At 40.0% G+C, this 23,822-nt stretch overlaps 1 protein-coding gene across 2 annotated transcripts; it reads left to right on the forward strand.

Moving 5' to 3' along the window:
- Positions 1-40: 40 nt before the first annotated feature.
- On the forward strand, positions 41-23,236 carry TBC1D7 (TBC1 domain family member 7). 2 transcript variants are annotated; one of them, XM_015135572.3, is made up of 8 exons: positions 41-249; positions 1,627-1,746; positions 3,347-3,427; positions 6,873-7,060; positions 10,990-11,127; positions 20,433-20,578; positions 21,655-21,784; positions 22,997-23,236. In XM_015135572.3, the coding sequence occupies exons 2-8, from the start codon at positions 1,635-1,637 to the stop codon at positions 23,081-23,083; spliced, it is 882 nt and encodes a 293-aa protein (XP_014991058.1). In that variant the 5' UTR covers positions 41-249; positions 1,627-1,634; the 3' UTR covers positions 23,084-23,236. The 2 variants fall into 2 exon arrangements, with proteins under 2 accessions (XP_014991058.1, XP_014991060.1); XM_015135574.3 differs by lacking the exon at positions 3,347-3,427.
- Positions 23,237-23,822: the final 586 nt, after the last annotated feature.

Consider the following 23,822-nt stretch of genomic DNA (forward strand, 5'->3'; position numbering starts at 1 on the left):
ACCTGGAGTTGATGTCACATCCGGCGGCGGCGGCGGCGGCGGTGCTGAGTTTTGTCTCCCGGGCCGTCGGGGCGCGCACGGGTGTCCCAGGTGTCCCGCCATCTCCCTCCTTCCCGCAGGACTCGCCCCTCCTGGCCCTGGGCTCCAACGGTGCCCGCCTGCCCGGCGGTCAGTCAGCGCACAGGGCACGGCTTCCTCTGCTTCTCCGGACCACTTAGTCTCAACCCGGGCGTGTTTCCACTTCTAGAGGTGAAGCATCCATCAGAGAGAGAATGGGACCTGGGGTCTTGGACCACGGTGTTTTTACTTTTCCCATCAGGTGGACGCGCATGGGCAGGAGATTTTATTTGCAATGTTTCCTCCTAGAGGATGCCTTTGTCATTGTAGTGCAATCTAAGAATGGGTGTCCTTAGACAACAGGGACCGACCGAATCGTCATGCAACTGTTTGGATGCCTTAAAAAAAAAATAAATCCCCACACTCATTACGCGTTTTATGCTGCTGACTTTTTTATTTTTAAGACATCTGCTCCCGAAAGCTCAGAGCCATTTAGCATTTCATTTACTAAACGAATCCTAATCTTTCCTGTGACTGGATCAGTTCAGAGGATATCTTTTCAATAAGGAAGGAAGCCCTCCCCTGCTCACTGGGGACGTCTCAGGATGTTTAAACCTGAAGATTTACTCTTGTGCACAGAGCCTGGAAGCATTTGCGTGAGGCAGTGCCGTGCTTTTTTGGGAAATGCATCACATCTTTTCTGTTCTTGAAACGCCAAATCTAACTTGGTCTTTTTTTGGATGAGTTACCTCCAGTATTATGAAGGTTACTATGAAGGAACCTGAGACCACTGAACTTTTTGAGTTCTTGCGATAGATTTTAAATCGTTTTTCTGGCTTCAACTCTGACTTTAGGATCACTGTCAATCGGCTACATTCTTTACTCTCTTCTCCTTATAATTTAATGCAATTTATCTGTTGTAAGTTTTGAATTTTGATAGTTACACTTAATAGAATTGTGTTTAAAAGAAAAGTGAGGAACTCGTGGCTTTTTACTTTTATATAACTTAATTTTTCATTTTGCAAAATGCCCATTTAAAAAAACAACTAAGCTAAAGAAAGGAAATTAAAATCATCTGGAATCCTACTACCTAAAGATAACCATTGCTAACATTTTGGAATAGAGTGTTAATTTTTAAAATACATGAAATTTGTAAAAAAACAATGAAATCATAGTGTATACTGTTGGAGTATAGTTTTTTTTGACATATCTTGCCTGGCTTCCATTTCACTTATTTTTTTTTCTTTGCACATTTATAATAACTACAGAATGTTCTATTGTGCTAGGCATTCATAGGTATAGTGGGAAACCTAGTGCATAAACCTTGTGCCATGTATTTTAGCAGCTCAGAGAACTTTTAACGTATATCTTGGGTTTTGGCCAAGATGCATAGGTGGATGGTTGTAGAACTGAGTAAAAGGAAATCTTTAATATTGGGTCCTATGCAAGGGTACATCAGATTTATTGAAAAGGTGGAGAACATCATTGAAAATTATTCTAATTCTTGACTCATTGTTTCTACATTCACTTTTCTCCTTCGTCTCTCTCTCTTTCTGTGTCTCCTCCAAGAATGAAATATGACTGACGACTCTCAGAGAAACTTTCGTTCAGTATATTATGAGAAAGTGGGGTTTCGTGGAGTTGAAGAAAAGAAATCATTAGAAATTCTCCTAAAAGATGACCGTCTGGGTGAGTGCTTTTTAAAATTAATCTCATTGGTTCTCAGTCATTCCACATGTTCTTAAGTAAGTATTTTCTTAAAAGACATCCAGAAGCATTGGTTGTTTGTTGTATTTTTTAGTGATGTGTTGAAGCAGAATGGTGTATTTTGAGAAAAGTTATAGATTTTTCAAATTTATATTTCACTGAGGGTCAGAAGTTTTTGAAAGGTTTCTTAAGAAAGTCGTTAATATTTTTTCTTTAATTGAACCTATATGTATTATCTAGGTAAATTTGCAATAACTCTGGTCATGATTTTTTTCTTCTTTTTTTTGAGACCGAGTCTGACTCTGTTGCCCAGGCTGTAGTGCAGTGGTGCGATCTGGGCTCACTGCAACCTACACTTCCTGGGTTCAAGCGATTCTCCTGCCTCAGCCTCCTAAGTAGCTGGGACTACAGGCATGCGCCACCATTCCTAGCTATTTTTTGTGTTTTTAGTAGAGACAGTCACCATGTTGGCCAGGCTGGTCTCAAACTCCTGACCTCAAGTGATCCACCCACCTCGACCTCCCAAAGTGCTGGGATTACAGGCATTAGTTACCACGCTCAGCCCATGATTTTCTTCTATGGAAATACTAAGAGTGCATTGTATATTGACATTTTAGTTTATTTTAAGCCAATCTGAATAAGGTCTGTTGTTGACTAAAGTAAAATAAACTGAACCATATTTAAAGATAATACTTTATTTGCATAGAGTACTTTTAAAGTTTCTGAAACACTTCTCACCTTATCTTTGATCTTCAACTGTACAGTCTTTGCTTTAGTATGTCTGGTATTCTCCTTTGATAAGTAGAAGAATTGAGGGTCAGGGAACTAACTGTAATTTACTGGAAAATGTAGGGTTTTGAAGGTGGACTGCACCACTTACTAGCTGTGTTAGTTTGATCAAATCATTTAACTGCTTTGAACTTCAGTTTCTGCATTTTTAGAACAAGAACTACCTAACAGGCTTGCAATGTGAATTAAATGAAATAACCCTGTAATTAATAACTACCACTGTTATAGGGAATGTAGTAATATATGCAAAATGCATCTCCAATGCTGTAAAATGCAAATTGTTTTTATTTTTATTATTATTTTTTAAGACAGCGTCTCACTCTGTTGCCCAGGCTGGAGTGCAGTGGCATGATCTTGGCTCACTACAACTTCTGCCTCCTGGGTTCAGGTGATTCTTCTGTCTCAGCCTCCTGACTAGCTGGGACTACAGGTGTGTGCCACCATACCTGGCCGATTTTCGTATTTTTAGTAGAGATGGTGTTTCGCCATGGTGGCCAGGCTGGTCCCAAACTCCTGACCTCTAGTGATTTGCCCGCCTCAGCCTCCCAAAGTGCTGAGATTACAGGTGTGAGCCACTGCGCCTGGCCGCAAATTGTTTTTAAATAACTTAGTTGGCAGAAGTCTTGGGCTAGAAATCAGACTAGTATTACTTCTTCTAAACTTACTGACCATATGGTAGACATCCCCTGAAGAAATGTCTTAACTATTCTTTCAGTTTTAAAAAATGAAATGTGCTTTGACATACTGTGATCAGCATGAAAAGCTTCTAACAATTGTTTTCTTCTTCCTCTAGATACAGAGAAACTTTGTACTTTTAGTCAGAGGTTCCCTCTCCCGTCCATGTACCGTGCATTGGTATGGAAGGTGCTTCTCGGTATGAGACCCAGGAGTTGGAAGATTTATCTTCAAAAATATTGAATAATGGAATCATTTGCTATCTTATCAGTCAGAAAAAGGAAAATTTGTTTAGGCCTTTTATTGAATGTTGGATCTTCCCCAGGAGGTTCAATTACCGCTCATTATTTTCTGTTCTATTAATGATACTATAGAAGAGAAAATAGTGTATGTTCCTGAGACAAGATCTGGGAAGAGCACTGGACTAGGAGAAATGATAATTGGTTTAGGCTTTGCTATCAGCTGGGTAACCTGGAGGAAGGCAACCCCTCTGGGACTCATTTTTTGCATCTATAAACTGAGACTTTTGAGCTAAATTACTCCTAGTTTTTAGCTCTAAATTTGTAATGTTTTGTGATTCTCAGCTATAGAGGTATAACTTCCTAATGAGTCAAAGAGGAATTGGAGACTTAATACTCCCTAGAAGTGTGAATGACTAAATTCCAGCGGTGTGAGTGGCTGAATGAGAAGGAAAACTGATCTTACTTAGTTTCTATGGAGGAAAACATGAATTAAGTGCCATGAGTAACTGGCAGCATCCCTTCTGAGCCCAAGATTTTCTTTCCCCTACCATTGCTAAGCTTGCTGGAGCATATAATTCCTATCCATTACCATCCTCCTTTTCTTTCATTAAAAAAAAGTATTTTTGGCTGGGTGCAGTGGCTCACACCTGTAATCCCAGCACTCTGGGAGGCCAAGGAGGGCAGATCACGAGGTCAGGAGATTGAGACCGTCCTGACCAACATGGTGAAATCCCCTTTCTACTAAAAATACAAAAAATGAGCTGGGTGTGGTGGCATGCGCCTGTAGTACCAGCTACTTGGGTGGCTGAGGCAGGAGAATCTCTTGAAGCCAGGAGGTGAAGGTTGCAGTGAGACAAGATGGCACCGCTGCACTCCAGCCTGGGAACAGAGCGAGACTCCGTCTCCAAACAAAACAAAACAAAACAAAACAAAAAACAAAAAACAAAACTTACAGTTTGTTAACTGTAACATAGTGGTGAGGACTAAATTCCTTGAAGAATATAAACTATGATTGCTCCTTATTGGGCATCCCTGTGTGCCTATCAGTAGGCTGAGTCCTTTACACAGATTGTACAGAGTAATCCTAGAATCCCCTGTGAGGTATTGGTATCCTAATTTTGCAGGTGGGGAAAAAGACTCTCTGAGGCTAAATAACTTGCCTAAGGCATTATAGCCTGTAAATGGCAGAGCTAGGATTTGAGCTTACGTTTCTGAAACTCATTTGAAGGTAAGATAGATTGTGATTCTCCTGCCTCAGTCTCCCAAGTAGCTGGGACTACAGGTGCGCACTACCATGCCCGGCTAATTTTTTGTATTTTGGTAGAGATGGGGTTTCACCATGTTGCCCAGGCTGGTCACGAACTCCTGAGCTCAGGCAGTCCATCCGCCTTGGCCTCCCAAAGTGCTGGGATTACAGGCATGAGCCACCGCACCCAGCCCACCTTCCTTTATCATGTCATAGTTATTTTTTGAGGAAAAGGCACTGGAAGTTTAGAGCCTGCCACGCTGTGTAGGACACAGCCTGACTCTTCCTAGCCCAGAGTTTTGATTATTTAGGGATCTTTACTTCAAATGCCTACTTCCTGATACTATTTTAGTTAAATATCAGAAAGAGGGTTTTTAGGACCAGCTCTTAGAATACAGGTTTAAGGGTTAACGTGCTGCCTCTACAAGTGTGATGAGGGTTTGGTCACAGCTGTTTAATCTGTATTAATCGAGATGTAGGAGACTCTTTAGCATGTTCCCTTGGCTTTTCTGGAAGCCTGGCTCACAGTCTCATAGCAATGATGAGTTACAGATTTATTTCAGGGAAAAGAACATTTAAGCAAGTCTTTTTTCTAACATTAACATGGTATCATATTAGCTACTATTGTTTTTGTTTTCTGGGGTATTCTTTAGAATACTAAACCTGTGGCATTTTGCACCAAAGAGGGATTCATAGTCAAATGTACTAGCTCACACTTACACTAGCTTAGTGTTTGCCGAGTACTCTCCTGAATGCTTTGTGTATATTGATCTGTTTATTCATCTCAACAACTGTATGATATTAGGTATTGTTATTCCCGTTTCTCAGATGGGGAAGCTAAGACATAGGGAGATAAAGCGATTGCTAGAGCTCACCACCCAGCCAGTTAATTGTAGAGCTGGAATTTAAACCCAGCAACTTTGATCCAGAGTCTGTGCTTCTGTGGAGCCTCATTAAGTTTAATGAGGCTCGAGTAAATAAAATGTTTTTTTGTTTTGTTTTGTTTTCTTTGAGACAGGGTCTTACTCTGTTTCCCAGGCTGGAGTGCAGTGGTACGATCACAGCTCACTATGGCCTTGACTTCCCAGGCTCAGGTGATCCTCCCACGTCAGCCTCCTGAGTAGCTGGGACTACAGGCATGTGCCACCGGACCTGGCTAATTTTTCTGTAGAGACAGGGTTTCTCAGAAACCTTCACTCAGTTGCCCAGGCTGGTCTCAAACTCCTGGGCTCAAGTGATCTGCCTGCCTTGGCCTCTCAAACTGCTGGCATTATAGGCATGAGCCACCATACCTGGCCTAAAATGTTTTTCTTTATGGCAAAACTTAGAGCCATGAAAATTCATTGTCACCATTTCCCAAATCTGTTTGACGGTGGCGTTTTGTTTTCTCTTGGGGTTAGCATTCTGTGGAGAAGCATTTGGTGAATGCTTATCCCGTTTCCTGCCTCTGACAGATGGGGAAACAAATGCCCAGAAAGACAAACACATTTGAGAGTCCTAGTATTATCCAGTCTGAGTCTAGAACCCGGATGGCTGGCCTGTCTAGTGGTCTTTCCACTGTGTTTTCTCAGAGCCGTTTGTTTGTAAAAAAGATATGACACCATGTTTAAATGGGTTAATGAGCTTAATGTGTCATAGAAATGTCATGTAAGGTGACCTCACCAATGAAGGTTAAGGTCTTTTGTGACCTGGAGGATAGGATACTTAGTGAGCAAGTTTTAACTGTTGGGGAAGAGAAGAATTCAATGGGCTGTGGGTGGTTCTGAGATGTAGGGGTCAAGTACAAAGACTAGGGTGAGACCCTCTGGGAGCTAAAGGCAGCCTGAGGCTGCCATAAATTAAATTAAACCATTGTTATGATTGATGTGGTTGTTAATCTTGAATGTATGCGGCACACTTATTCAAGGGCTTTGCCAGTGTTCTTATATCAATGATGCCTCAGCATTCAAACATTGATAATATTTCACATTTAAAATTGTTTTATAGTGAGAATTTCTAAAAGAGATTCTATATGGTACTTAAATATCTGTGTGAATTCTAGCCTAACCGTGTTGGGTCGCTTCTCACAGCATCCTCTTTCATAGATGAGGGATTTGGAGTGATGGCTCAGTATTTTGTCCTTTTTTCGTTTTTTTCGTTTTTCCTATTCTCTCCAGGAATCCTGCCTCCACACCATGAGTCCCATGCCAAGGTGATGATGTATCGTAAGGAGCAGTACTCGGATGTCCTTCATGCCCTGAAAGTCGTTCGCTTTGTTAGTGATGCCACACCTCAGGCTGAAGTCTGTCTCCGCATGTATCAGCTGGAGTCTGGGAAGTTACCTCGAAGTCCCTCTTTTCCACTGGTTAGTGGTCGCTTTTGTTGGACACTAAACTCAACTCTAGACTGTTCCATCTTGCCAGCCTTTGATTACATCATGCTTTGCCTTAAAACCTTTCGGTGGCTCCCTATTGTTATTAGTATAAAAGTGACACATCTTTACTTGGCATTCATGGCCATGCACATTCTGACCCAACCTTCCTTTTTTTTGTTTTTTTAAAATACGTTTTATTTTGAAGTAATTTCAAACTTCTAGAAAAGTTGCAAGAATACTACCAAGAATTTGCATATACCCTTTACTCAGATTCTCCAGTTGTTAACATTATGTGCATCTGTTTTGCTTTGTCATTTTAAGACGTATTTTTTAAGCACATTTTTTTTTTTTCCTAAATCATTTGAGAATAAGATGCAGACAGGGTTCCCTACTACCTCAAATTCCTTCAGTGTACACTTCCTAAAGACAGGACACCCCTGTAGATAGCCATAGTACAGTCCTCAAAACTAAGACGTTAACATTGATACAATAGTAACATCTCATCTACCAACTCCATTTGAATTTGACCAATAATGCCTTCACAAATAAGCAAACAGTCAAAGTTCTGGGTGAGGATTGGATCCTGGTTTAGGCTTTGCACTGGGTAATCATGTTGCTTTAGTCTTCTTTGACTTGGGACAGTTCTGTCTTGTTTTAATCTTTCATGGCTTGGACATTTTTCAAGGACATAATCAGATGCTTTGAAGAAAGCCCCTCAATTTAGGTTTGTCTGGTGCTCCCTCCTGATTAGATTCAGGCTATTCATTTTTGGTGGGGATACCAGGTGGGTGATGCTATCTCCTTTTCTGTGACTCTTATCAGGAGACACATAGTGTGGATTTGCCCCATAAGAGGTAGTGTTAACTTGGATCACTTGGCGAGGGTGGTGCCTGCTGGAGTTTTCCACTGGAAATTGTTTATTTTTCCCTTTTTAATTACTGTTTCTCTTTGTGGGGAGACACTTGAAAACCGCTATGTAAGTATCCTATTCCTTATTGAACTTTTGCTCATGAGTATTCTCACTTGACTATTTCTAAAAAAGTTTTATTTTTTAACTTTTAAAATAATGTTGGATGTAGAAAAAAGTTGCAAAAATAGTAAAGTGTTCTCAAATACCTTCTCCCAGTGTCCTCAAATGTTACATCTCATACAACCATAATGTAATGATCAAAACCAGAGAGTCACAATACTGGGAGCTACTCTGTAGGCCTCATTGGGATTTTGCTGATGTCCCACTGATGCTCTTCTTCTGATCCAAGATCCAGTTCCAGATCACACATTACATTTAGCTGCCACGTCTTAGTCTTTAATCTGGAAAATTTTTTTTTTTTTTTGAGACGGAGTTTTGAACTCCCGACCTCAGGTGAGTCACCCGCCTTGGCCTCCCAAAGTACTGGGATTGCAGGCGTGAGCCACTGTGCCCGGCCTGGAACAGTTCTTCGGTCTTTGTCTTTCATGACCTTGACACTTTTGAAGAGTCCTGGCCAGTAGAGCATTTCTCAGTTTGGGTTTGTCTCATGTTTCTCCATGATTAAACTCTGGTCACGCATTATTGGCAGGAATACTACAGAAGTATGAGACTCATTACTGTTGCTGCTAACTGTGATCACTTGGGTAAGATGGTGTCTGTGGAGTTTCTCCACTATAAGGTTACTATTTTCCTCTTTGTAATTAATAAGTAACTGTGGGGAAGTACTTTGAGACTTGTAAATAGCCATCCACTAATGGTTCTTATTCTTGCCTGAGCCAGTTTTTACCATGCTGGTTGCCAAATGGTGATCTAACTCCCTCATTCTTTTTGCATGTATTAGTTGGCATTCTTCTCTAAGGAAGAGTTTTCCCTTCTCCTTCTTTATTTCTATCAGTATGAAATTGAAGTGTTATTTGTTTGGCTAAAACAGTGAATTGTTCAAATGGATTTGCTGGAACACTCCTATTTTACAAAATTTATTTTTATTGCATAGCTTATATTTTTTGAAGTTAATGATGGGGTATCCATGGACAAACCTTAGAGCTAATAAAGATCATTTGTATTTATTATGTTTATCAAGAGAGAGAAGGTCCCTAAAAAATAATTGGAATAATTTAAGCAATCATCTTTAAATGTCACTTATTGGCAAAGGGAAGTTGATAGTACTACACAAGTTCTTAAATTACATATCAAATTAAATTAGATCATCTGTTAGTTCAAGGAACTGAGATGACAGGGTATAGGTTCCCCCTCACCGCTACTCAGCTTGTCTGTGTTCCAAGCTGAGACACCTTTACTGCAGCCTCAGGCAGACACGCTTCTGAGTGAGTGTTTTGGACTCTGCCACCCCACGTCTCCCCAGTCATGGTCCTCATTGTGTTAGTCTGTTTTTGGTTGCTTATAACAGAATACCTGAAATTGGATAATTTATTTTAAAAAGAAATTTATTTCTTACAATTCTAGAAGCTGGGAAGTCCAGGATTCAGGGGCTACATCTGGTGAGGGCCTTCTTGCTGATGAGGACTCTCTGCAGGGTCCTGAGGTGGCACAGGTTATCGCATGGTGAGGGGGCTGAACGTGCCAACATGCTCACCCAGGACTCTCTTCTTCTTAGGAAGCCACCAGTCCCATTCCTGTGATAACCCGTTAATCTATGAATTGACCCACTGATGAGGGCGGAGCCCTCATGATCCAGTCACCTCTTAAAGGCCCCACTTCTCAATACTGCCACATTGGGGATTAAATTTCAACGTAAATTTTGGAGCGGACAGATGTTTGAACCATAGCACCTACTTAGCGCCCACTCTGCCTCATTTTTTAATTCATTAATAAGAGGGTGCAGCAGTGCTCGGCACAGGGCCAGGAAGGATGACCTGGGTCCTCTTCTCTTGACCTGTCAATGGTCAGGAGCAGTCAGTGATATGCCACCTTTGTGGGTGCCAAGCACAGTGCACAGAACTGCACGGGAGTCCAAGAAAGGAGATTTTTCCTTTCCCTTTTCTTCCTACTTATTTTCCATTCTCCTCTGACACATTAATAAAATGCTTAGAGAAAATTTATTCCCTATGATTTAAATTCTGTTTTTCTTGACATTTTATAGAATGTTAACAAGTTGAAAGAAGGGCTTAGAATGAAATAATACATTAAAATGACAATTTTGATTTAAGTTGGTACTTTTTAGGGGAAACTGTGATACTTCTTAGTTTCTTTTTAACATTAAAATCCTTCAGCTATTAAATCCTAGATGAAAATGTAAAGCTTTTTGTATACGATATGGTGTTTGAAAACAGAAGAGGTTTTCAAATAAGGTCCCAGTTTTTCTAAGATCTCTCTGTTGAAATTTCCCTGAGAGTTTACTTTCGCATTCTGAGTATTGACACAAGGTTTGAGAAATGCCATTTTTTGATTCCCAAAATTCTGATTCTAGGAACATTTTAACTTTTTTACTGCTTAAGATGGAACAAAATTCTGAAGGTATGCGTGAATGCTTTGAAATAAAGCAAATGCTTTATTAGTCTTTTTTGGAGCTCTTCAGTATTTGCAAATTACTGTGCTGAAAAATGTCTCCAGTTACTGATGGTGCCGTTTGCTACACCCTTTTCAAAGACATTCTCACCTAGTACTGAGGATATTTTTGGGTGGAGAGAGTCAGTGACTTGCTTATCATTTATGTTGACTCTGTGAGGGGCTTAATGTTAGAAGCTGGAGCATCTCTGTATACTCAGCCTGAAACCTGGTCATTCATAAGCAGCACTGACCCTGTAGTTACTCATCCTTTTCTCCCCCTTGCTCCCTTCTTCAGGGATGGACTCTGTGCTTTTTGATCCCGCTTTGATTTATTAATGTAGCCTTTTCAAAATTTAGGGAGCAAGGTTTCATTTTTTATTAAAGAAACATGTATTCCTCTCTTTCACTGCCTTCCTCTTGAGATGTATTATTAATCTTTCAGGAGCCAGAAGATGAAGTATTTCTTGCTATAGCTAAAGCCATGGAGGAAATGGTGGAAGACAGCGTCGACTGTTACTGGATCACCCGACGCTTTGTGAACCAATTAAATACCAAGTACCGGGATTCTTTACCCCAGTTGGTGAGGACTTTTTTTTTTTTAGGCTATTGGAGAGTGAACAATGGTATTGGGGGTCTTCAGGGAGTGCTCTTACCTCCTGAGGCTGCTACAATTATGAATAACCCTTTACAGTAGGACTCAGCAAGTGTTTTCTGTAAAAGGCCATATAATCTAAATATTTCCAGCTTGGTGGGCCAGATGGTCTCTATTGTAACCACTCAACTCTGCTGTTGTTGCACAAAAGCAACCTTAGACAATGCATAAAATAATGTTCCTGGCTGGATTTGCCCTGCTGCAGGCCATAGGTGGCCAGTCCTGCTCTATAGTATTCCTTATTCTGGTCTATTAATCCGCTGGTCTAGAGTAATCCATCTGTATAAGTTAAGGTTTTCATTTGGCTGCATATAATGGGAAGCCCAAATACCAGAAGCTAAGAATCCAGGCAGTGCAGAGCTGGTGCTGCAGAACCACAGTATGGAGAGGGCTGCAGACTCCTGCCATTCTGCTCCAGTATTCGTAGGCATGATCTTTCCCCTCCTGCTCACAAGGTGGCTCTTGGACCAGTGGCCATGACATTTGTGTTCTGGACAGAAGGAAAGGGAAGGCAAAGGTAAACACAAAGGAATAAGAGGGACAGGCCAGCCAAGTCTGTGGCCCATTAGGCTTTCTCTCTGCATGTACAGCTGACCTTTGAGTAGTGGAGGGTTAAGAGAACTGACCCAACCCCAGCATAGTTGATACTCTGCATATAACTTTTGACTCCCCCAAAACCTAACTACTAATAACTTGCTGTTGACTGGAGCCTTACTGATAACATAGACTGTCATTTAACACATATTTTGTACACATATTTTGTTTCCGTTTGTGTTTTTTTAAGATGGAGTCTCATGCTGTCGCCCAGGCTGGAGTGCAATGGCGTGATCTCAGCTCACTGCAACCTCTGCCTCCTGGGTTCAAATGATTCTCCTGCCTTAGCCTGCCAAGTAACTGGGATTACAGGTGTCTGCCACCATGCCTGGCTAATTTTTGTATCTTTTTTAGTAGAGACAGGATTTCATCATGTTGGTCAGGCTGGTCTCGAACTCCTGACCTCAAGTGATCCGCCCACCTTGGCCTCCCAAAGTGCTGGGATTTACAGGCATGAGCCACCACACCCAGCCACATGTTTTGTTATATGTGTATTCACTATATTCCTGTAATGAAGTAAGCTAGAGAAAAGAAAATGTGAAGAAAATCCTAAGGAAAATGAAATATATTTTCTATTTATGAAGTGGAAGTGGGTCATCACAAAGTCTTCATTCTCTTTGTCTTCACGTAGAGTAGGCTGAGCGGGAGGAGGGAGAGAAAGATGGTCTTGCTGTCTCAGGGGTTGGCAAAAGTGGAAAAAAATCCATGTTTAAGGGGACCTTTGCAATTCAAACCTGTGTTGCTCAAGGGTCAACTAGATGTTAGTGACCAGGACTGTGTCACTTGGCTGCCTTGTCTACAGTAGAGGCTGGGAAAGGTGTTCTTTTTTAAAAAAAGCCGTGTGATCTCCTACTAAACCAGGGGCTCTGTGAGTGACATGGAAGGAGCACATGGGAGTGTGGCAGGCACGAGCTGTTTCTGTCATAGCCTTGCTTGGGAAGGCAGAGCACTGAATGGTGCTTGCTGCATCGCACAAGCTAGTCTTCCTTTGCCATTTTCTTTTTTTTTTTCTAGTTTTTTTTCTCTTATTTATCTCATTTATAAAAATAAATCTGTTTATCTTAAATCATTGGGTTATTTCTTTTTAAAATTCTACTGAAAGTGGTAATTGTGGTATAGGGTGAAAGACCAGATGCGGGGCAGTGATGATGGTTGAATGGGCATTGAGGATCACTGCAGTTAATTGTTAATAAGGCAATGTGCAAGACTCTTCAGCTTCTGAGAACACTTACAAGAGCAGTTTTTATATATTTCAACTAAGCAAAATTTGATTTTTAAGAGTTTGAAATTTGATCCACTTTGTTGATTTCAGTAAAAATAATTTAAGCATGGAAATGGAGCTTATGTAAATATATCAGTTGCCTAATTAAGTGAGGAGGTCTCAGTTTTATCATACCATGATCTAATTAGCTTTTCTTATTTAATATTTGAGTAAGTCAGTAGCATTTTGATAGTTTATGCTATTCTTTAAAAATTCATCCTTTATTTTTCATAACATAAGCAGTGAATGCATTCTCAAAAGAAATTAAGCAATTCAGATGAATCCATATTTCCCTAGACCTGGACTAACCACCCGATCCCTGCAATTGCCCACTTCCCCTTCTAAGAAGTAAACATCATTTGTCATTAGCTTTTGTGTATTATTCAAGATTCTCTTATGTGCATGTATATATGATTTTTCTTTTTCTTTTTTTTTTTTTTTTGAGTTGGAGTCTAGCTCTGTCACCAAGGCAGGAGTGCAGTGGTGTGATCTCGGCTCACGGGTTCACGCCATTCTCTTGCCTCAGCCTCCCGAGTAGCAGGCTCCCGCCACCACGCCTGGCTAATTTTTTGTATTTTTTTTTTTTTTTGAGACGGAGTCTCGCTTTGTCACCCAGGCTGGAGTGCAGTGGCGCGATCTCGGCTCACTGCAAGCTCCGCCTCCCGGGTTCCCGCCATTTTCCTGCCTCAGCCTCCCCAGTAGCTGGGACTACAGGCGCCCGCCACCACGCCCGGCTAATTTTTTGTATTTTTAGTAGAGACGGGGTTTCACTGGGTTAGCCAGGATGGTCTCGATCTCCTGACCTCGTGATCCGCCCGCCTTGGCCTCCCAAAGTGCTGGGATTATTCACATTAAGTAGTATACTGTTAATATGGCCCTATGGTTCTATTTTTGTTTTTAACTTACTGCCTTGGAGAACTTTCCAAGGCAGTATAGACAAATCACTAGTTTTCAGTCCTGACTTCCTATTAGTACCACCTGGGAGCTTTTAAAAATTACCATCACTGGCCGGGCGTGGTGGCTCACACCTGTAATCCCAGCACTTTGGGAGGCCAAGGTGGGCGGATCACAAGGTCAGGAGATCGAGACCACGGTGAAACCCCGTCTCTACTAAAAATACAAAAAATTAGCCAGGCGAGGTGGCGGGCGCCTATAGTCCCAGCTACTCGGGAGGCTGAGGCAGGAGAATGGCGTAAACCCGGGAGGCGGAGCTTGCAGTGAGCTGAGATCCGGCCACTGCACTCCAGCCTGGGGAACAGAGCGAGACTCCGTCTCAAAAAAAAAAAAAAAAAAAAAAAATTACCATCACCTTTCCTCTACCTAGACAAGTGAAATCTGAATCTCTGAAGGTAGGGCCCTGGAATTCTAAATTCTTAAAAGCTCCAGCCAATTCTGAAGTGTAGTTAAAGATTGGAAGGCATTCGTTAAGAACCACCTATTAAAAAATATTTACTCCTAGCATTTCCTGTTACGAATTTCCCGTATTTAAACATAAGAGATCCATGCTGAGAGTAAGCATGCCCTTGTACAGGCTCCCTGTGTGTACGCGTATCTCTTTAGGCTTGGTACCTATGAGCAGAAGCAGATGCTCAAGCGGAGGGGAGACATATGTAAAATCTATTCATTAATTTTTGTCATATTTAAAATTTAAACTGCCTGACTGCTCATCCAAAGACCATATCAATTTATGCTCCCGCCAAACAGATGATGAGATTTCCCATTTTCCACCCCATTGCCAATATGTGATAGTATCAATGTCTTACATTTTTCTCCACCTGATGGTAAAATGGTATCTCATTTTAATTTACCTGTCCTCAGTTTCTAGTGAAGTTGAGTATGTTTGCATATTACTATTGTTTTGTTGACATTTTTCTTTGTAAGAGTTACTGGTATATAGTCACTCTGTGTAGGGGATTAGTTCTAGGACTCCTTGAAATAGTAAAATTCATGGGTGTTCAAGTCCCTTACATAAAATGGCATAGTATTTGCATATAACCTACACATCTCTTCTTGTATACTTTAAATCTAGATTACTTATAATACGTAATGCAATGTAAATGCTATGTAAATTGTTATACTGTATTATTTAGGGAATAATGACAAAAAAATCTTTGTCTGTTTGGTACAGACACAACTATCCATTTTTTATTTCCCAAATATTTTTGGCCCATGGTTGGTTGAGTCCATGGATACGAGGGTCGACTATACCCTGGATATTTATCCTTATCCCTTATGTTTGTTGAAAATACTTTCTGTTTGTTGTACAAAATTTTAGGTTTTGATACAATGAGACTGGTCAGCATTTTTTTTTTTTTTCTGCTTTTTTGTGTCTTACTGGTTAATTAACCCTTTCCAACCCCAAGATTAAATATATATATATATATATATATTTTTTTTTTTTCTCTCCCTTTTTTTTTTTTTCTAAGATGGAGTCTTGCTCTGTCACCCAGGCTGGAGTGCAGTGGTATGATCTCGGCTCACTGCATCCTCCGCCTCTTGGGTTCAAGGGATTCTCCTGCCTCAGCCTCCTGAGTAGCTGGGACTATAGGCACGTGTGTGGCACCATGCCTGGCTAATTTTTAAGAGACAGGATTTCCCTATCTTGGCCAGGCTGGTCTCAAACTCCTGACCTCAGGTGATCCACCCCCTCTCGGCCTCCCAAAGTGCTGAGATTACAGGCGTGAGCCACTGCACCCAGCCTGTTTTTTCCTAACTTTTAAAAATGCTTAAACATTTTAAATTTAGCTCTTTGTCAGGGATTTATCTTTCTGATTGGCATCAGACACATATTGGATTTCACTCTTACACTCACCTGCAACACCACTACTTCTACCAACACGTCACTCCTCCTCCTCTTCTTCTCCCCTCTGGTTTATGTGTTACTGAGAATGTACTTCATATCAGGCAGTGCTGAATTTATATTGTTAGTGAGCTGCTTCATTCAAGCATATTATCTTTGTTTTTACAGATGAGGAAACTGAAGCACAGAGAAGTTAAGTAAGACCAAGGTCTCAGTAAGCAGTAGAACAGCACTTACACTGTGAATTTGTCAGTTCATCCTTTTTCCACAGATTTGAAATGCCACCTTATCATATACTGGATTTCCATATATATTTCCATATGTGTGTATATATATGTGTGTGTGTGTATATATATGTACATACATATATACATACATATATACACACACACACATATATATATTTATGTCTCTTTCTGGACTCCTTTTTATTCCATTGAGTTATTTGTCTATTCCTGGGCCAATATCACATGATTTATTTAGTACAACTTTCTAGCGTATTTTGATAGCTGATAAGGAAAGTCTGTTATTGTTGCTCTTTTTAAAAAATGTCTTGGCTATTCTTGAACTTGCCTTTTTCTTTTCAGAAATGAATTTTAGAATCAGCAAGATACTTCATGTCCCTTAAACCTTAGTTTCCTCATCTTTAAAAATAGGGCTTCTTTTAGTGTATGCATTACAGTGTCTAGCACGTAGTTTTAAGTAGTTATGAAGTTTTAAAAAAAGTCATCCAGAATGTATAAAAAACTTAAATTTCCTTTGTCTCGCTTGCTGTTTGATTTAGGCATTAAGTGATTTGCTTAAACTTTTCTCTCTAGTGAAACCGTCTTTAGTCTATCTTATAACACACAGTTTAGGTTGCTGCTTAGTTCTATGGAAATGTGTGTATGGTGGACAATGATAGGCTCAGAAGAAGATAAGGATACCCCTGAGTGATGATGTGTTTATTCTACCATACTATTCTGATTCCGAGGATTGCATCATAGCCTCTCTCCTTACAAACTTTTCATATTGAATTCTGCTTTTTTTGACAAGGTCTCTCTTTGTCAAGGAGAATAGAGGCCAACTTCAATTGTGTGGCATGGAAGGTTCCTATTAAACCATCTCAAACTTAATTGTGTTAATCATTAACGTAAGTGATCTTTGTTTTATTGCTATAGACACAGTTTTTTAAAGCTCTGCTAAAGAGGTTTTTTTTATATTCACTATTAGCAACTTCTTCCTAAGTTTGATATAAATTCCTCTCAGAGTGATTAAGTACCTATTTTTGTCACATTTTTCCTTCTGTTGATGATGTGTATTTATTGTCTTCATAAAGTAAGAATATGGGGGTCATAGAAATACTGAAAATAACCTAAATGTTTAGAAGTAAAACATAATTATGGTTATAATAAATTACATCTATCTATTATAAATCACATCTATGGTATCTATCATTTGCTAAGTATGAAAAAGGTCAGGCAATATAAATATTAGCTCCTTCCATTAAAAAACATATATACACGTATGTATTTGAATTCACCTTCTTTCTTAGATGAAGCAGTAGCATACAGTACACATTCTTCCCATCTTGTTCTTTTTACCTGCTATATGCTGGAGATCATGCCATATTAGTATACAGAGATACTCCTCATTCCTGTCATGATTTCATACTACTGTCCTGTGTACATTCTTACACAATATTCTTTTTTTTTTTTTTTTTTTGAGACGGAGTCTCACTCTGTCACCTAGGCTGAAGTGCAGTGGTGTAATCTCGGCTCACTGCAACCTCTGCCTCCCAGGTTCAAGTGATTCTCCTGCCTCAGCCTCCCAAGTAGCTGGAATCACTGGCACATGCCACCACGGCCAGCTAATTTTTGTATTTTTAGTAGAGACGGGGTTTTACCATGTTGGCCAGGCTGGTCTCGAACTCCTGACCTCAAGTGATCCACCCACCTCAGCCTCCCAAAGTGCTAGGATTACAGGTATGAGCCACCACGCCCAGCCTACACAATATTCTCAGGTTAGTATATTCATACTGTTCTATTGTGAATGTAGTTTATTCAACCCGTCTTTTATTGTTGGCTGTTTGGGATGTTTTCAGTCTTTTGCTGTTATACACAGTGTTACTGGTAAATAGACTTGTGCATGCAGCTTCTCATGTGCTTACTAGTGTATTGAGTTGGATTCCTTAAAAATAGATCAGCTGGATCAAAGGGTAAATGCATATATTGCTTTGCTAAATATTGCCAAATTCCCCTTCATAGAGCTCATGGTCTTTTGCATCCTCAAAACCAGTAGATTGTTTCCCTACAGCCTTGCCAACATGGTATGTCATTAGTCTTGAATTTTTGCCATTCTGATAGGTAGGAAGTGATACTTCAGTGGAATTTTATATTGCGTTTATTCTGTTGTAAGTAGGTTGAGCATGTTTTTATATGGGTAAGAGGCAGGTGCATTTTTTTTTTTTCCTATAGAGTTCTTGACTTTTTTCCTTCTCCACTTTAAAAAGCTCTCTTTTGGTAGGGATATTAACCCTTTAAGATTATTCATTAACCTGGGAAAATGTCCACAATTTGTTGAGTGCAAACAGAAAAATACTAAATCATGTATTCAGTGTGAGTTCAACTAATAAAAGAAAGAGAAGTGTGTCTGTATGTATGCAGGATAGATGCACTATAACCTAAGTATTACCAGTAGTTATCATTGGGAGTGTGATTATACTTGATGTCTATATGCTCTTTATTCTTTCATATAGTTTCAAGATTTCTTATAATAGGCTATAATAAACCAGGAAAAAGTTTAAAAAATTAATTAGATATTGGCAAAAAGATGTACATTGAGCAATTGTTAAGATGTCGATTGATGTATTCACAACTTTATATTAATTCACGGTATTGATTTGTTCACTCAACAGTTATATATTGAGTGCTTACCATGCCAAGTGATGTGCTAGGTACTGAAGAACCAGCAGTGAACAAAACAGATACAGTACCTTCCCCCTGTGAGCTTATTGTCTGATAAAGGAAAAAGGCAATACATAGTTTTAAAATGTTCACACATCTCCATCTTGTCTATTATTTGTACTGACTTTTGGATGAAATTTTCTTTCCTCTGAGACATAATATATAACTCTGTGTGTGTGTTTTCAACCGAGTCACTTTGCAAAACCAACCACAATTCCTTGTTTGGGAAGTTGTCTGCAGTGTTATTGAGAAACTCTAGGAACTGTTGGGTAGTATAGGGAGGTTGGATAAACAGGAAAAAGAGATATCCTGAAAAAGAAAGGGGAAAGCTGGACCAGATATTATGATATGGGCCTCTCTTTGCCTGGCTAACTCCTGTCCGTTCTTCAGAGGTCAGCTCAAATGTCACCTCTCCTGAGAAACTGCTTCTGCTTCCTACAGCCCAGGTTAGGATTTTCTCCTGGATGTACCCAACATCTTGTGCTTGTTCCCATCATAGCATCACAGTATTACAGTGTATTGTAGTTACCTCTTTACTTGTATGTCTCAAGCTGTAAGCTCCTTGAAGGCAGGGATTTTCTCTTACCTTTCACTTTATTCATTGTATGAAATGCAGTCTCTGACTATAGTGGCCCTTGTAAAGGTGATGAATTTCCTCTTTGACAGAAGCAGAGAGTTATAGATATTGAGTAAAATAAACGTTTACATTTGCTTAAGTGATGCGGGCTCTGGTTGTACTCCTGCAGATAGTGAGTGTGGACTTTAGGGTTTGACTCTTAGACCCCTTCTCAGCCAGTGGACCCTAAATATAGCAGCCAACCTAAATATAGCAGCCAATGCAAGATGGATTTGGTCAGGTTTGGGGAGCTGGCTTTATTAGCTCTCCAGTCCTCTAGTGTTGGCTGCCACCTGGCCTCATGAGACAGAGGCTACCAAGTGGAATCCAGGTGCTTTGTTCCCTCTGAGTTATCCCTTGAATTCTAAGAAATCTTAGTCACATTTGTGTTGAATACAGAGTTCACCCTCTGGACATCCCTGTTGTGGGAGCCTGCTTGGCACTGGTGCACAGTGGTGCTCAATCCAGGGCAGTGTATGGATGGTTGGTGACTGGTCAGCCCCTTCTCATCAGCATCACTTTTTGTCTTATTCTTCCTAGTGCCCTCTCCCCACTCCAATCCCACTCTATTTCTTTGGTTTCACCTTTCCTCTTTCCCCCTTTTTTCCTTAGTATATAATCTGCTGCTCGTTAGACCAGCCAGTAATATAATGGGCCTTCCTTAGCTCCTCAGAACAATTGGATTTTGCTTTGGACTTTTGCCTTAGGTTGTTGAATCTGGCTAGTGAGGTTAGTATTAGGGTGACCAACCATTCCATTTTGCCTGGGACCGCCCCTGTTTTAGCACTGAAAGAGCCCTGTGTCCTGGGAAACTCCTCAGTCTTGCATGGTTTGTTACTTTAGTTAGGGCTGACCTAGGAAACTGCTGTGTCACAAGTGACTTGGATAATTCTGAAGTTTTGTTTTCTAATACTTCCTTGAATTCAGCATGTAATTTTTTTTTCCATCAGAGACTATAATATCAGATGATGCTATGACACAGGAAATGAATCATCTCTGTTCTTGCTTAATCTTTAGCCAAAAGCGTTTGAACAATACTTGAATCTGGAAGATGGCAGACTGCTGACTCATCTGAAGATGTGTTGCGCGGCGCCCAAACTTCCTTATGATCTCTGGTTCAAGAGGTGCTTTGCGGGATGTTTGCCCGAATCCAGTTTACAGAGGCAAGTATGTCTTTCAAAGACATATTGAAGGCTTGGCATTAGAGCAGAGTTCTGGCCTTTCATGCGGTCATCCCTCAGAGTATAAATTTGCTTTAGAACGATACAGTAATTTGAAGCTCAGTCCTCCAGCAGCTACCATAACAGCACATGATTATGCTTATTCTTGAATATATAGTTAGAAAAATTGAGGGCCCTCAGTGCGTTAGATGCCGTGAAATAGTCACACCTAAAATGGTCTCCACCAGTTTATATAAGCGTCAGCTCCTCTTTTCCAGAAATGTGACAAATCCTCCTCTAGCAGAAATCTGAGTATTAGTTTCATCATGGTATCTTTAAAGAAGCTGAAGGCAGTCAAAGATTTGAGACTCAAACCAAGTTCTTCCAGTCAGTTTCAGACATGTCTGGGTATTTCGGAGTCCAGGTGCCACCCATTAAGACTTTGTGTTGTAGTAGAACAGTAACTCTTAAAATAAGTTATGGCACTGAATAGTGCAGTACACAGAGAACATTATAAGGTAATATGTAACTAAGTATATCAAGTAGAATACCAACTTTTAGGAGTTATGGGAATGATCAGAATTATTATTTTAGAGTGGTTATAGATCAGTAACTGGCTCCTTAAGCCCTTAGAGAAGTTTAAGGAGTCTGTCCCCAGAATCACTGGCAATGAAACTGAATTTATCTCATTTCATGTACATCTTTTGTTGTCCCTTAGTAGGCTATAATTATAGCATTACGGAATATTAGCAGAATATATACCATTAGTTTAGGATTTTGTTTTTCTTCCTCAAAAATGTCAGGTTCACAACATGAGGGAGTATGATTTTGGTGGATACCTAGTGGAGCAGTAATTTTTAGTGAACTTCCCTTTTTCCTTCTAGTGCTGATTGTATCTAGAATAGATTTCAAATGGCTTCTGTATTTTGTTCTTGTTTTGATGATTATTTCATAAAAGTTGTTCTTTGAAACTTTTACTTAAAATTGGAGCAATTTGATTTTATTTTGTAATTTGAGATGTCTAGGCTAAGCATATTCTCAAACTCATGTAATTTGATTATATCTCCTTATTTTTGTAGGGTTTGGGATAAAGTTGTGAGTGGATCCTGTAAGATCCTAGTTTTTGTAGCTGTCGAAATTTTATTAACCTTTAAAATAAAAGTTATGGCACTGAACAGTGCAGAGAAGATAACAAAGTTTCTGGAAAATGTAAGTGTGCTTTGATTTGATTTTGAATCTGGAAATGAAGTTATCTTAGCAAGTCAGATTTTCCTACTACATTAGATTATTTCAGAGAAATAATAATTAGATTATTTCAGAGAAATAATACCTTAGACTGTTTCAGAGAATAATTATAATAATGATTATTTTAGAGAAATTATTTAAGAGAAATAATAATTTGATTTGATTTTGAATCTAGAAATGAAGTCACCTTAGCAAGTCAGATTTTCCTGTTACATTAGATTATTCCAGAGAAATCATACAGTATATTTTTACATTATAAGAAACATTTTTCCCTGAAAAAGTTTGGCCTAAAGTTGGCCTGAGGATTAGTTTGCATCCTGTCTTTGGGAGATGATGGTCTGAGACCATCTTGTGAATGTGTCCACTTAGAACCAGAGTCTCATCCTCCATGTGACTATCATCAGTCATGTCAGGAAAAGGAAAAGGTGAGATCTGTCATTTTACAATGAGTAATTTTTGTCAGTTCAAAAGGGATTCTGTATTTTGGAGGATTTTGTAAGCCATTTCATTTCTGTTACTGTCTCTGGTGTAATCCCAGTTGGGTTTATTAATATACAGTATTAACCTGGCATATTGCTGAAAAAGGCAATGGTAATGAAATTAACTTTTCCCTCCCTATGTATCTTGGAATACCCTTTACCAGGCAAGAAATAGGATTAAAGAGACTTGTGCCTGAATGATTTTCACAGAATCACAAATCTATTCATTTTTAAAATAGTATGAACATTTGAATAATGGCCTGGTAAATTATAATAAAGTACTGAGTCAATATGTGTTGAATAAACGAATAATCATCATTATAACCAGAAGTGGCTAACAGTGCCAGGCCTGTGCTAAGTGTTTTCCATGGGTTATCTCATGTCATAGTGTGAACAGCTCTGCGAAGTCGGGCTATCATTTCCCCCATTTTAGAGATGGGGATTTGAAACCCAGGTAGCTTAGGTAACCCGCCTGGGGATGCACAGTTAGTGAGCAGTGCAGGATTTGAACCCAGGCGGGCTGACATTGGAGCCCTTTCGTGTCCTCAGGTAGCATGTGATACAGCCTTTTATGCTGTCACTTTCTGAAAAACAGTGAAAACTCCCATGGTAGTGAATTTTATGCCACAGCGAATGAGGGAAGACACTGAAGTTGTCAACACTACAATTTCACAAAGACTGGTTTGCTTGTCCACAGATTCCCCAGGACAGCTCAGACGCGATCGTGAGCAAGGCCATTGACTTGTGGCACAAACACTGTGGAACCCCGGTCCATTCAAGCTGAACGCACCTGCTGGTTGTGGACCGTCTGCCAGGCCCACCCTGAGCGTTGTGTTCTTGGCATGTGATCTGGGAAACTGATTGAATAATACACTTTTCTTGCTCTGGTGCTCACAGTGGTTTTTTTTTTTCCCCCAATAAAGTTATTTAATTGAAATGCCTGGTGTTGCTGTGTTGGGGAGCAGCATCTTGCAGTGACATAGAAATGTAAAGTTCATCTCTGAATAGCATTTCAAAAGGGTTGTTAGAAAATAGCTCCCCGATTTTAAAGTGGTTTAGTCAGGGCGAGTGGGTGTGTTAACCAGCAGTGCGTAAGTAAGCTTGCCCTGCCTCTAATTGGCACCAAGCTAGTTACTTTTAAGGTCTATTTCTAGAATAAGAGTGACTTCCTTTTGTTGACACCTCAGATTTGGCTTTTGTTGATGCAGTACGTGTTTAAATATAAGCCAACTGCCTTCTGAGGCTTCATCTTGCTAAGCAGGCTTTAAAAAATTCCTTACTCTTTTTTCTCTTTGGGCCAGTTGGAATGAAACCATTATTGAACAAAACGTGTTTGAATTGCTCCTAGGAGCAAGTACTTGTTGGATATTTTGCTGCACTCCTGTTTTACTTGATGGGGCGTTAAATGTGGGATGTTAGGGAGCACTGTGCCACACACTAAAGAAGTGAGAGAAATGACCAGTGAAGGTGAACAGCTCATCACCCCAGGCCAGCTTGTGCCGCGTAAATGGCATGGCCGCTCT

This window comes from Macaca mulatta, chromosome 4 (genome assembly GCF_049350105.2).
Source record: "Macaca mulatta isolate MMU2019108-1 chromosome 4, T2T-MMU8v2.0, whole genome shotgun sequence".
Lineage (NCBI taxonomy): Eukaryota > Metazoa > Chordata > Mammalia > Primates > Cercopithecidae > Macaca > Macaca mulatta.